General features: G+C 34.0%; 2 protein-coding genes across 2 annotated transcripts; both read right to left on the reverse strand.

The window, feature by feature from the left end:
• Positions 1 to 4,774: 4,774 nt before the first annotated feature.
• On the reverse strand, positions 4,775 to 7,114 carry LOC108467814 (uncharacterized). The gene has a single exon (XM_017768605.2). The coding sequence runs from the start codon at positions 7,027 to 7,029 to the stop codon at positions 4,900 to 4,902; it is 2,130 nt and encodes a 709-aa protein (XP_017624094.1). The 5' UTR covers positions 7,030 to 7,114; the 3' UTR covers positions 4,775 to 4,899.
• A 460-nt stretch (positions 7,115 to 7,574) lies between these two features.
• LOC108470246 (uncharacterized) lies at positions 7,575 to 10,424 on the reverse strand. The gene is made up of 9 exons (XM_017771535.2): positions 10,113 to 10,424; positions 9,940 to 10,005; positions 9,520 to 9,855; positions 9,194 to 9,443; positions 8,981 to 9,038; positions 8,566 to 8,652; positions 8,325 to 8,450; positions 8,094 to 8,232; positions 7,575 to 7,963 (listed from the first exon to the last, which is right to left on the reverse strand). The coding sequence occupies exons 1-9, from the start codon at positions 10,199 to 10,201 to the stop codon at positions 7,735 to 7,737; spliced, it is 1,380 nt and encodes a 459-aa protein (XP_017627024.1). The 5' UTR covers positions 10,202 to 10,424; the 3' UTR covers positions 7,575 to 7,734.
• Positions 10,425 to 13,438: the final 3,014 nt, after the last annotated feature.

A 13,438-nucleotide genomic window follows, 5' to 3' on the forward strand; every position in this document is an offset into this window, starting at 1 on the left:
ATCATTTCAAATTGGGTTTTAAATTTTAATAGGTACTAGGTGTCAAAATGTTGTCTAAATCCTAAGCAAGATTGAACATGTAGAATCCTAAACACAGAGTCACCACTAATCAATTTGAGTTAGGTAGGCTCTCTATAGTACAAAGTTTTAGGATTAATTATATAAAAAAAATCATAAGAATTAAGACTATGCCACGTACCAAAATTTATGTAAATCTATGTTTGAAATTTTAATTACATGTAGAGAAGATTATAGCACCATTACAACGTTTGTTCAAAGACAATCTTACGAGATTCGGTATTAATGTTTCCTATAATAATAATAATAAAAAATTATCACTCCCAAATAGTCTAATCTTACTCAAATTGAACTTAACATAGGAATTTAAATTCTAACCTATTAAAGCTTAAGATTTAAATGAAAATTAAACTAACAAATTTAATATCTGAATGAAACTCCAAATTTAAAATTATGAAAAATCTACAAACTTAATCAAATAAAGAAAATTCAAAATCTACTTAATCAAAACTGAAGGTTTATTAAAATAAAATAAAATTCTAGCCTATTTGAATGTTAAGATCTAAATTAGAAAATAAATTTTAACCTAATTGAATCCTAAGTTCTAAATGACAAAATTAAAATTCTAACCTATCTAAATCCTAAGATCTAAATTAGAAAAATAAAATAAAATTCTATCTTTTTGAATCCTAAAATTAAATTAGAAAATAAAATTCCAACCTATTTGAATCCTTAGATCTAAATTAGAAGGAAAAAAAAAGTAGGCTAAAATATAATCTATCATAATCTAAGAGAAATTTATCCTATGAAATCTCAAAATTCAAGTAAAGATTAAGAAACATAAAATACACCAAAAATAACATAGAAAAACAATAATCATGATCCATTTTTTGTTTTGACAGATTGGATTGCAGGCTTTGACCGACCTCCTCGGGACCGGAAACGGATAACCAACATGGTCCCTTCATCGGAGTTACCTTCAACCTTACATGCAAACCCCAGAAAGCCGATTGGCTCACCCAAATAGAGAAGAATAAGGAGAAAGCGAAGAAAAAGGGAAAAACCGAGAAGCTACCTTCCAAATTAGATTTGATTTTCTGCTATCGTCTCTCCTTTCTCACTAATCGATCCATATTCTCTTTTTATAGCCAACACCTCATTTTTATTATGCTTAATCACTGTGCTCTAATCTCGTTTTTGTTCATTTAGTATTTGTGAATCATTTTTTCTGCTATCGGATCTGTTACGGATGCTGTGTGTGCGCATAATTGGTTTTGCAATCTTGTTTTCTGTTAACGGATAGTTGGGGACCGCTCGCGGTTGAGAGCTTTTAGGTTCCAAAACCCTACAGTTTGCATGATGGGTCAAGTGGGTTTGGGCTACTTCGGGCCTCCAACAGGCAAGCAAATGCAGGCCTAATTGATAATCGGGTTAGCAAAACAACACTTTTGATTTGGGTCGGAAATTATTTTAATGGGCTAAAAATTCAAAATTCGGTTTAAAATATCAAAACCCAAAACCGATCAAACAATCCAATTAAACTGAACATGAGAACCGGTTAAATCAAAAAGTAAAAATAAAAACTGAAATAGTTCAGTTTTTTTCGATTTGGTTCACTTCAACTTTACTGGTTAATTTTTTTTTTTACACACTCTTACTGGTCCCAGTTAACCAAAGGCGTCTTTTTTGTCTCATTATTTGCCCCTAAATGAAAACTCATACAATCTTCTCAATTTCGTTGTAAACAAAGGATCAGTACAAGAGTTGTGCTCATGAAATAATTATGAGTAGTTAAAAGAACAACCTTTGTAAGTGTTACTTACCTGCCCTGGAAATCTTTCTCTCGTTCCACTCGCTCAACTTTTTGCGCACATAGTCAATAATGACATGAAAAGTCTCATTCGTAACTCTTTTATGGAAAAGCAGGCTTCCCAAATATTTTCCTAAATCCTCTACTTTAGCAAAACCAAGGTTTTCACTAATGGCATTACCAACTGCCTCCTTTGCATTTTCAAAGAAACAAATTTATGTTTTAGCCAAACTTTGTGCCTTGAATGCTTGCAAAAAAAAGGTTCAACATGCTATTGATGGTCTTAGCATCCCTTAGGTCAAAGAATAAGGTTGTTAAAATAGATGCTGATAATGGCAATAGAATGATCACAAAAATAAATAAAAATAAGAACACACAGATTTTATATGAAAATCTTTTTGAGAAAAAAACCACTCGTAGAGGAGAAAAGTTCAATAATGTTGAAAAATAAATGATACAAAAGAAATTTCGACTACATCTATTTAAAGGCTGAAAACTTTATTCTAATCAATGTCAAATAGAAGAAGTGTAATTCTAAATGAATTCTATTTCGGCCCTCGGCCTTAAGACTTACACAAATCCGTTTGTTTTACCACTATATTTATTTAACAAGGATTTGGGTCACACAACTCTAATAAAGGCCATTAGCGAAAAAGAGGTGGAAATCGTCTATCCTCATTGCGACGATTTGATGGGTTCCCATAAAAGCCTAGCCACTACATTGTTAATCAAGTGACCTAACCTCGTCATTCTAAGAATAAAAAGATAAAGTGATAGCACGTCTCCTTGGCAAATACCTCAAGAAGGCTTAAAAGACTCAGCAATCTTATCATTCACTTGAATAAAAAGTCTCGAGAAACCCAAATCCACCAAAGTATCCTCCAAAAAGTCTCATATGATGCAATTATAAGCTTTCTCTAAATCGACTTTGATGGCCATCCATTTGTCCTTGCCTTTCAAAGTCCTCGTAGAATGAATGGTCTCTTATGTAATCAAAATATTATCAATGGTTTGGCACCCCAAAATAAAACTTGCTTGTTTGGGTTTAATGATTTTTATCAATGATTGGTCTTAGACGGTTCAAAATTGTCTTAGTGAGGGTCTTATATACCAATGTAAAGAGGTTGATAAGTCGAAATTGTGAAAGACTCGCGCTCAACCAACATAGGAATGAGCACCAATAGAGTCCGATCCAAATCAATTTCCATAGCCTCACCCAACATGACTTTTCTAGCCATATAAAAAATGCTAGGCCCATGATGTCCCATTGAGATTGAAAGAATTTTGCATGAAAACCATCTACACTAAGTGCCTTAAACGGAGACATGCCAAAACGAGAATTCCTGACTTCATCAATCGTAACAAATGAAGTTAGACTTTCAATTTCCTGCTCAAATCGTGAATGTTGACACCAGCCTGAGTAAGGATAAATATAGTGTCTTCAAAATAGATGAGAATCAATGGCCTTTGGGAAATCAAGTACAATTTAGTGAAAAACAAGTTACTTGAAACTCGGTGACTATATTGAGCAAAGAGAAGCCTCGTAAGATGGTTCAATCGTTAGGACCCTCAAACGCTTCAGTTGGTTTTTGAGGAGTGCATAATGAATACGAGCTAGTTTCGATTTGTACTGCACCTTTTCTACTTCTTTGGAGTTACTAGTAATTGATATTTTAGAGGATGTTGGAGGTGTAACAGACTTATTTTTATTGGTATTGAAAAATGTGGTTTAAGAATCCCAATTTTATAAATCGAGTTCATTGATATCAAATATGAATATTTACGTAGGTAATATAAAAATATATTGAAGACTGGTCGAGTAATTTTTTCAATTAAATAGTTAATTAAAGCTTAGGGATTAAATCATAAAAGTCTAATCGCTATAGAATTTTAATTAACAAAAGGCTTAGGAATTGAAATAGAAATTAACTAAAGGTCCAAAATGGTAAATAAACCATTTTAGAATATGAGATAGTGCTTAATGATGGCATAATTCACTTAGACTTGATTATGATTAATTTATGCTTAATTAAATCTTAATTAGTTAATTAAGCAAGGTTAATTAAACTAAATTAAAGCTAAACTAGGTATAAATAGTTGCTACAGTGGAAGATTGTCATATTCCATATTGTGCCACCGTCCAAAAGAAAGAAAAACTTAAAGAGAAACACTTTCATTCATTCCAACATTCAAACAAATATTATTCAAGGTATGTAATTTTTATAGATTTGAGTTCATGGGAGCTTGATTTAGTTATAGCTCATGTATCAATTTAATAAACTATTAAAATTTTAGAAAGCTTCTATTGTTGATTTTATTGATTGATAGAATTTAAGCTTAGATTATGAAAATGATTAGATGTAAAATTAATTTAGTTTGTTTGTTAACTTTGTTACATTAAGGACTAAGAATAAATATAGAACTTATCATGAAATTATGTTAGAAATAGAAAACATAAAGTCTCTAATGAGAATATATGAAGTTGGATTTTAATCAAGCTATGGATTGAAAGTTATGTCTATCCCGAGTTAGGGTCTAAATTGAATAAAATGTAAAATATGAAAGAAAATAAAAAAATGGAATTTATAACATCATACATATCAAGACATTTTGTAAAAATGTTGGTATTGATTTATTATATAAAATAATTGTATAGATCAAAGTAGAGCTAGTTGAGAAAAAACTAAAATTGCATATTAATCCTTAAATAATTCACTGCTTTTATGATTTGAATAGGTAAATTAATATGAAATTTACTAACTCATCTTGTGTAATATGTGTTTATATTTTATTTAATATACATATAAAATATGTTTTGACAGAATTTATTTAAGATTTACTTTTTCTTTTATTATTTCAAAAATAATATTATATCGTTGTTAATAACTTTATATTTTCACAATTTCATATTTTCTTAGTATTAAAAAACCAGAAAGAAAATGAGAATAAAGAAAAGTCCGCATTTTATTATTAATAATAGTGATATTTACAATGTTTTTTTTAATTTATATTTATAAATATAAAAATAAAAATAAAATATAATTCTACTTGATTATATTCCAAAAGTAACTTCAATTAAAATCACAAGTAATCCACAGTGGTTCGTCAAATTCACCGGTAAGTTCAACCCCAGCATCATTTCCTAGACACAAACGCCTCATATCCAGCTCACCCCCAAAATGCCACGTTGGCGTCCCATTTTCATATCCATCACACGTCAGCCTCCTCAATCCACTCCCGTCCAACCTCATCACATACAAATCTCCGTACGGCTGGAACTGGTTTGGAAACGAAACCGGCTCAGCCATCACGCCACCTATGTTAGCTGCGAACACCAGCCACTCCCCATTCGGGCTAAAACACACGTGGTTGATCCTCTCTATGTCCACGTCATTCGATCCCTTCGGTCCCGCCGCGTAAATTCTCCTAAGATCAGAGCCGTCAGGTTTAATCACGTAAATGCTGAAGGCATCCACGTTATTCGGATTATGCATGTTGGATGAAAAGGCTATGAGATCCCCGTTAGGAGACCAGGAGGGCATCGTATCAATCCAAGGGCCATCAGTTACCTTACGTATACCGTCGTTGAATTCGCCGTTAACCGCATCAAGTATGTACAAATTCTTATGTCCAGAACGGCCTGAGCGGAACACGAGGGACTTCCCATCGGGAGAGCAGGACGGGAAGGCGTTATTCCCTGTATCTTCTCGCGTGAGAATCTTTACATCGCACGGGATCTCTTGAAGATCACTGTTGAGATATGAAGGCTCAAATGTGACTCGTGCGATCTGGACAGTCGTTTCAGTTGACTCGAATATTGGACCCAAGGAAGAGTAAATCACGTATTTTTCCGTTGGGCTCCAGGAGTTGCAAAATGCCACACGGCCCTTGATCAAGGTCCATCGTTTTGAGCCGTCCGATTTTACAACTTTAATGCCTCCATTTTCATCCAAAGCGGGGTTCAAGGCTAGGAAACTACCGTCGGGACTGAAAGAAGGAAATGACCCGTTGATTCGCAGCATGCCTAGATCTTTGATGGGAGACGCAACTGGCTCCAGATGTGGAACCCTCGACTCACCCTCAATCGACTTACCTCTGAACCTGTGGTACCCGAGGGACTCGGAGTCGGAAGAGACGAAGGGATTATAATGATGAAAAGCTGGGTTCAGCAACTCCGTCACTGGGTGAAAAACTTTCCTCTCGAGGTCGAAAATCTCGATATGTCTGTAACACTTGCCGCGTCGCCGAGTTGCGACTGCGATTCGTTTTCCGTCGTTGAAGGCTGCCGGACTGAAGCAGTGGAGACCAGGAGGAGTGATGCGGAGAGGAAGGACTGGGAATTCAGAAAATTCAAGAGGATTTTCTGGAAATTGTACCCGGAAAATGCTCCACCAGCCATCGTCAGTTTGGCGGTGAAAGAAAATGGTTGAGTCACCAGACCAAGTGGGCCAACCGCCTCTCTTGCAAACAACCAAACGATTATTCGGATCGGACTTTGGGAAAACAACGATATCCGTTTTCAGCTCGTGAAAATCACCTTCCCAGGGACGGGAACCATACGATGCAATGGCTACAAATGTTCCAGATTTTGAAATTGCAGGGCTATAGTCAACAACCCCGTAGGGAGACAGTCGTATAATTTTCCTTTTACCATGGAGCTCGGTTGAATAAAGAGCGGACCAGCTCTGGAAAGGTTTATCAGGTTGTTCATGAGCTGAAATGAAGTAAAGATGGTGGCTTTTGATGATGGGTCGATCGTGGAAGAGGCTGTCGGGAACAGATGGAAGCTGCTCGGGCTTGGATAGGCCCCGGCGGGTGAGGTAAATCCGGGGGCAACCCGACCGTTCAGAGATAAAAACGATGGACTGTCCTTCGTCTGCAAATTGAGCGTTGTAGTTGATGGAAATACCGTCAGTGAGGCGGTGTTCGGAGTTCGAACCTGTGATGGGAGTTTGATTAAGATTGACGGTGAAGATGTCGAAGCCGTACTGTGACCTTCCAACGGATGTGAAGACGACGATGCCTTTAGGATCCATTGAACTAGGCATGGTAGGAGTCAGTGTGTCTAAATTTACAGCTTTAAATAAGCGGCGACTACCTAAGAGTGAAGTGAGTGGATGAGAGGAAAGGTAGACAGGTCGTCGGTTGTTTACCTGCTTGCGTAGGAGATGACGCAAATTTGCTTCTCTTATCATCTTCATTCTTGAAATTATGAATTTTTAAATCCAAAATTTATCCCTTGTTGTCTTTAATATAAAAAATTATCTGTCAAACGTCAGGATTGGCTGCTGAAATATAAACGCCTAAACCTCCACTAGTTTTTAGATGCCACAACACTCTACTTTTCCACTGGTAAGAAAACAGCTGTTCATAGCAGAGCAGGAGTAACAACGAGGAGCAGAGAACGAAATGACAAATTCTGATACATATTCAAAGAAGAAAGGCATTTGAATCCCGAACATAACAATTCAACACAAAATTGTTGTTTTTAGTTATGCAACATCATACTGGGGGGGACACCACTAATTTTTAGATGTCACGGCTCTCTACTTTTCCACTAGAAAAAAAACAGAAGACTATTAGAACGAAATGACAAATTCTGATACATATTCAAAGAAGAAAGGCATTTGAATCCCGAACATAACAATTCAACACAAAATTGTTGTTTTAGTTATACAACATCATATTGGGGGGGACATCATATTGGGGGGACACCACTAATTTTTAGATGTCACGGCTCTCTACCTTTCCACTAGAAAAAAACAGAAGACTATTAGAACGAAATGACAAATTCTGATACATATTCAAAGAAGAAAGGCATTTGAATCCCGAACATGATATAATTCAATACAAAATTGTTGTTTTTAGTTATACAATGTCAGATGAGAGGGAAAAAGCCATGCAACTTAGCGACCACCGACATGTCTGGCTATTAATAAATGGTTTTCTGGGGAGATGCTTGATGGAACATACTTAACAAGCCGAGTTTGGAGTCCATGTTCCTTGAGCCACATTAACCTTCCCATATCAATTATCTGCTTGCACATGAAACCTAGCTTTGCCCTCTCAATGGCTTTCATATTCTTTGCAATGGCTTCCACTCCATTTGCATCCCCATTACATTCTTCCCCCTCACTGTCACAAGAAAATGAATCTGCTTTTAGAAGGAAATTGCGAGAAAATGCTCAAAATGGAATGCCACTTTTCTTAGCATCCTCAATGTTATAAAGGTATGGCCATAAGGAAAAAAAAGAAGCTATATTACATTGATTCTGGATGCAATTTGATATCAATAACGTCAGAAAGATCTGAACCATGATCAGCATCGACTGCCCAACTGGTCAACCACGTAATTGCATGGAATTCTTCTTTGCTAATACCCAAACTAGTTAAGTATTTTTTATCTGTAGAGCCAAGCACGTTATACGATTGGTTTACGAGGAAAAGATATCGTGAATTTTTATATAGATGTTATAGAGGCAGAAAGTTGGATTACTTATGTAGTGTTTCCATTGGCAAAGGTGATGGCAGCATGTCGCTATTGCAAGACCTCTCAAGTAACAATTAACTCCACATTGTTCAGCATTCCTTTCATTTGCCAGGCAGCATCTAAGTGTCAAATCTGTAGTGAAAAGTTTCAACATAGTGGGAGACAGTAGAGAATGCTTTTCACCGCTCTAGTATTTCGTTGGATCAATTATAACAATCATTGTGAAAATGCAGGTATAATAACTTACCTGTTGCTGGGCCACAGAGATGTTTACCAATAGCTATATAAGGAAGTCCTTGCAATGACTCAACAGCATTCAAGTTCAGATCCTCAACTGCGAAAGTAAAAGTTCATGATATGATGACAAAAAGAAGGGTAGGGAAGTTACGCATGCTTAAAAGAACATGCTTGCCATTTACCCTTTTTCACAAGTGAATTTGCAAATGATAGGTCTCAAAGTGAAATAGAAAATGCATCTCACAATTTTTAATGAGGGGAAGCCATACAAAACTTGAGCATTCTAATCTCTACAAACATAACGCATCATAGAACTCGGCAAGATGTTCAGAATAAAACTAAGAAAGAAAGCATTGGAGAATGAGGACTCTATGGAGAAGTTAAAAAAAAAGTATCTGCAAAAATAAAGTTCTGAAAAACCTTACTGTCAATTCTCAAACGTTCTAATATCAAGCTCTCTTTTTGTCGCAAAGATCGATCAGCCTAGAAATAGCATTGGCATATTGAAACCAACAAAGGCAAAAGAAAAAATCAATGAAGGTTCAAAGAGCATAGAAACACATCCAAAATAGATGGCATGAACCTAGAGTAAATAAAATCTTTGCAAATACTACAAACTTAATCTCAATTCAATTAACCTTTAGTTTGTAGGCCTTTCTCTCAACAAGAAATACCCTTCTAATACCATAGCAATCTGCAAGCATTTGTGTCAAGTACCCTCTCCCTGCTCCAAATTCAACCACTGCTGGAACACCGTTGCTATTTTCAGCTCGCTCCACAAGTTCACACTTTTCCTTGCCATCAATCCTTTCCAAAACCCCAAACTCTTCCAAGTTCCCAAGCATTGACGCCTGTTGTGCAACATGCTTCTCCTGAAATGGCACATTCCTGTTACAAATCAACTCAAGTTAAAAAGCAAACCGACTCCCACAAAAAACAACCCCAGCAATTGAATTTAAAATACCTCTCTACTTCTCCCTTAATCCATACGCCACAAGCTTCAGGTATCTTATAGGAGTCTTTAATATCATTACAAATTTGAGCATGAACTGACTCAATCTTTCTAATCATCTCAAAGAACTCGGATGTGTTCAAGCTATAAACAGCATTTCTCTTCATTTCAGAGGTTACAATATCAAAACACCCAGAAGTGGGAATTCCAGTTTCCGGTTCTTCTTGTTCGTCTTCTTTGCCAGCATTAACACCCTTTTGGTAAAAAGGTTGGGTGCTCAAGGATTGAACTTGTTTGACTAAGGGGCATCTCCTTAGATGGCTTCCCAGGTTTTCCTGAAGCACAGAACTTCAAAATAAAGCCAAAATGAAATGTTAATTTTTTTATTGTTTCTGGTGGATAAGTAAAAAGGATTGAGAGAAAGGGTATTACTGGGAAGGATCAATCGGACATGGGATCCACTGGTTATTGGTCCTCGGAGTGTGATTGCCACAAAACCTTGAAACAGTTTGATTATTAGAGAAAAAAAAAACCGAAAAGAACTCCAGAGATAGGAGGAAAGAAAAGACAAGAAAGGAGAAGAGCGATAGGGAGATCGAACTAACAAGGAATTTTGGAGAGGGGAGTTTGCACAGAATCTGCTCTTTTTGGGAACCCAGAATTTGCAGCGATTTTTCATCACCTTAGTCTTCATTTCACCAGAGACCGCTTTGGCTTTGATCGGTACAACCAGAGCTTTGTTTTTCCGTTATGTTTTTCTTTTCCATTTTAGTAAATACTAATTAGGGTAAATTCAATTAAGGGGCGATCAAGTGGAAGTCACGTTGTACTCTGTAGGATTAGAACACAGGTTCAAGTTTGAGAAATCACATTGGGTAATTTCGAACTTTGGATGTGCGTCGAAAAATAGATATCTAAATACCGAAAATATATTCAACTACAATATTCTTTAAAAAATCTAAAATTCAATTTATTTTCTGGAATTATAAAACATTATTCAAAATTTTAATTTTTTAAAAATTCATAAAATTTTAAACAATATCGAAAATTCCAAAAGCAACCAAAAATTGATACTTTTAAAAATCATGAATTTTTAAACTATAAAATGCAAACATTTATTTAAAAACTATAAAAGGAATTCTTAAAATTTTGAAAATTCAAAAAAGAATAAAGGAAAAAACTTTATAAAGATCTTAAATTTTGGATTTTGGACAAAGATTGCTTGTTTTAGGTTATTATTTTCAGAATTTTATGACTTTTAAGAATTAGATTGGTTTTAGAATTTAAACGGATTTTTAACAACTTTTTAAATTTTATATATTTTTACATTTTTATTTAAAATTAATAATTAGAAAAAAAACCTTGATTTTTAGATTTTTGGTTTCTTGGTTTTATATATTTTTATTTTATAAAAATTTTAAAATGTTTTAAAATGTTTTTAGTTCTCAAAAGTATAATATTTGTTTTTTAATATTAATCGATTATATGTTATTATCATATCTACTTTTTTTATATAATGCCTGAACTACTCATAGCTTCTCTCCAACCCTTAAATAAGAGGATAATGCGTTTTAACGTACTCAAACTCACCTCTTACTGCACTGACAACAATATCAATGTCAATCAAGTTAATATACAATAGGCTAAAAGTATAATATTTGTTAAACTCTATAAAAAATGACAATGTGTGTATGGCATATCGTCGAATGTTTTTAAAAGACTTTATTCATGTTTTAGCCTCTAAATTATACTCATTTTCCAATATTAATATATATATATTTTTGTCTCATATTGACACCTCAACTTTGCGGATAAGATTTTCAATCTAAAATATCAAATGACCTTAAAAATAGAAACCCAATCAGATTATGCCACTGATTCTTCTATTATAAATATATACATTTTTTATTAAATATACACATAAAATTAAATATATATATATATAAAAAAATAAATATATAAATTTTTGAAAATCCAAAAATTTATGATTAAATATTTTAATTGTTCATCTCTACACCAAAAATTGAAACCCATTAATTCCATTAAATAATTAAATATTTTAAATAAAAATCCAAAAAATCATTGGTTGATCTTCTACTTCTTCTTCATTATAACATTACCATTATAATAAATACGAAAATGGAATAAAATCCTAATTAATTTTAAGAATAAGTCATTTTCTACAGTAAATTTAGGTACTGCCACATCGTCAGGTAGCATCACCTTAAAATTTTTCGCTGTTGTTAATCTCGATGAAGTAAAAAAAAATGTTAACTGTTGTCGCCAAGTGGTTAGGCGACACCCAAAAAAAATTAGTATTTTGTAAATACAAAACGTAAATTATACAAATACAAAAAAAAAATATGCTGGTGTCGCTTGAAACATTTGCGACACCAATATTATTTTAAAAAAATGGTCTGACAAAAAAAAAGAGTTGAAAAAGCCAGGGGAAGGAGAAAAAGTTGTTTTGGTGCCACCTGGCACATTGGCGAAAGTATCAAAAAATCAGTGTTAAAGCTAGAGCCATGTGCTTCCCATTAGACATCTCGAAAAAGTCCTTGTCTAGAGAGTTTAACCCCATTAGCTACCGTAATAATCAGTAGAGTAGATTGTTCTACTGGAATAGTTAACCTCCTAGCCACCCTAGAGTCCAGGAAGTTGTGTGTGCTTCAAGAGTCTACCAAAACAATCATCTGAACTTGGAATATGTAAGCTGAGACCATTGGAGAACATGTAAGGACAAAATCAGTGAAGTAGGTTATGTGTCTTGATCATTGGTTCCAACTGCTTCTTGCAATCCTGGAACTCTTCAGTAGTTGGACTGTAAGACCCCGAAAATTTCTACAGTAAGATATTATCCTTAATACAGTAAAATAAGGAAATAAAGTGACAAGAAGAGGAAAATTGAGTTATGTCACTGGGAAGTATATTATGACATTGATTCAAGAAAGGACTAAATTATAAAAGTGAGAAAAGTTTTGTGGCCCAAGAGTAAATACTCAAAATTTTAGGGATTAAAGTGTAAATATGAAAAAGTTGAAGGACTAATAGTGAAAATATTTTAAAGGTGGAATGATCCAGAAACCAAGGAAAATTGATGAATAAGGACCAAATTGAATAGGTAAAGAATTATGAGGGACTAAATTGTAATTTTACCAAATTAAGTGATGACTCAAGAATGAAATTTTAAAAGATCACAAAGGGCAAAATGGTCAATTGAAAGAGAGAGCAATCTAGAAAGTAATGATGATGTTGGTGATATTTTATAGTTATTTAATTAGATAATTATTATTTATTTAATATTATAATAAGATATTTATTATTATTTTATTATTTTATTTAGTATATATATGTGTGTATGCATGGAAAGAAAAAAAAAAGAGGGAACAACACCATCATTTTCATGCATCCCACGTTAGAAAGAAAAGAGAAGAGTAAACTTTCATTTCTTTACAATTTAGTCCCTCAACCAAAAATTCACCCTTTTCACCTAAAAATCAAAAGAATTTTTATAGCTATCAAGAGAGAAAAATGTTAAGAAGACCAAGGGGAGTTGGAATATCAAGTTGGATTCAAGAAATAGAAGCTGGAAGAGAGAGAAAAATCAAGTTAAAATTTAAAATCAATGGGAGAAGGTAAGAATTTTAATATTTCAATATGTTTTAAGTAGAGTTTCTCATGTAAAGTAATATCAAAAGCATGAAAATGATGTTAAGGTAGAGTTTTCTTATATAAGGATCCATGTTCTTGATATATTAGTGAAGGGAAATGAGAGAAAATAATGGAAAATATGGTAAAGAATGGAAATAAGAGTGTTATAAACTTGGTAGTCAATATGTTGCACTAAAGTAGTTTTGGACAGCAGCAATAGGCTCACTTTGAAAAATCACCAAAAATGGTAGAAATTGAATTAGAAGCTGAGTGAGATATG

The sequence above is a fragment of the Gossypium arboreum genome, chromosome 7 (genome assembly GCF_025698485.1).
Source record: "Gossypium arboreum isolate Shixiya-1 chromosome 7, ASM2569848v2, whole genome shotgun sequence".
Classification (NCBI taxonomy): Eukaryota; Viridiplantae; Streptophyta; class Magnoliopsida; order Malvales; family Malvaceae; genus Gossypium; species Gossypium arboreum.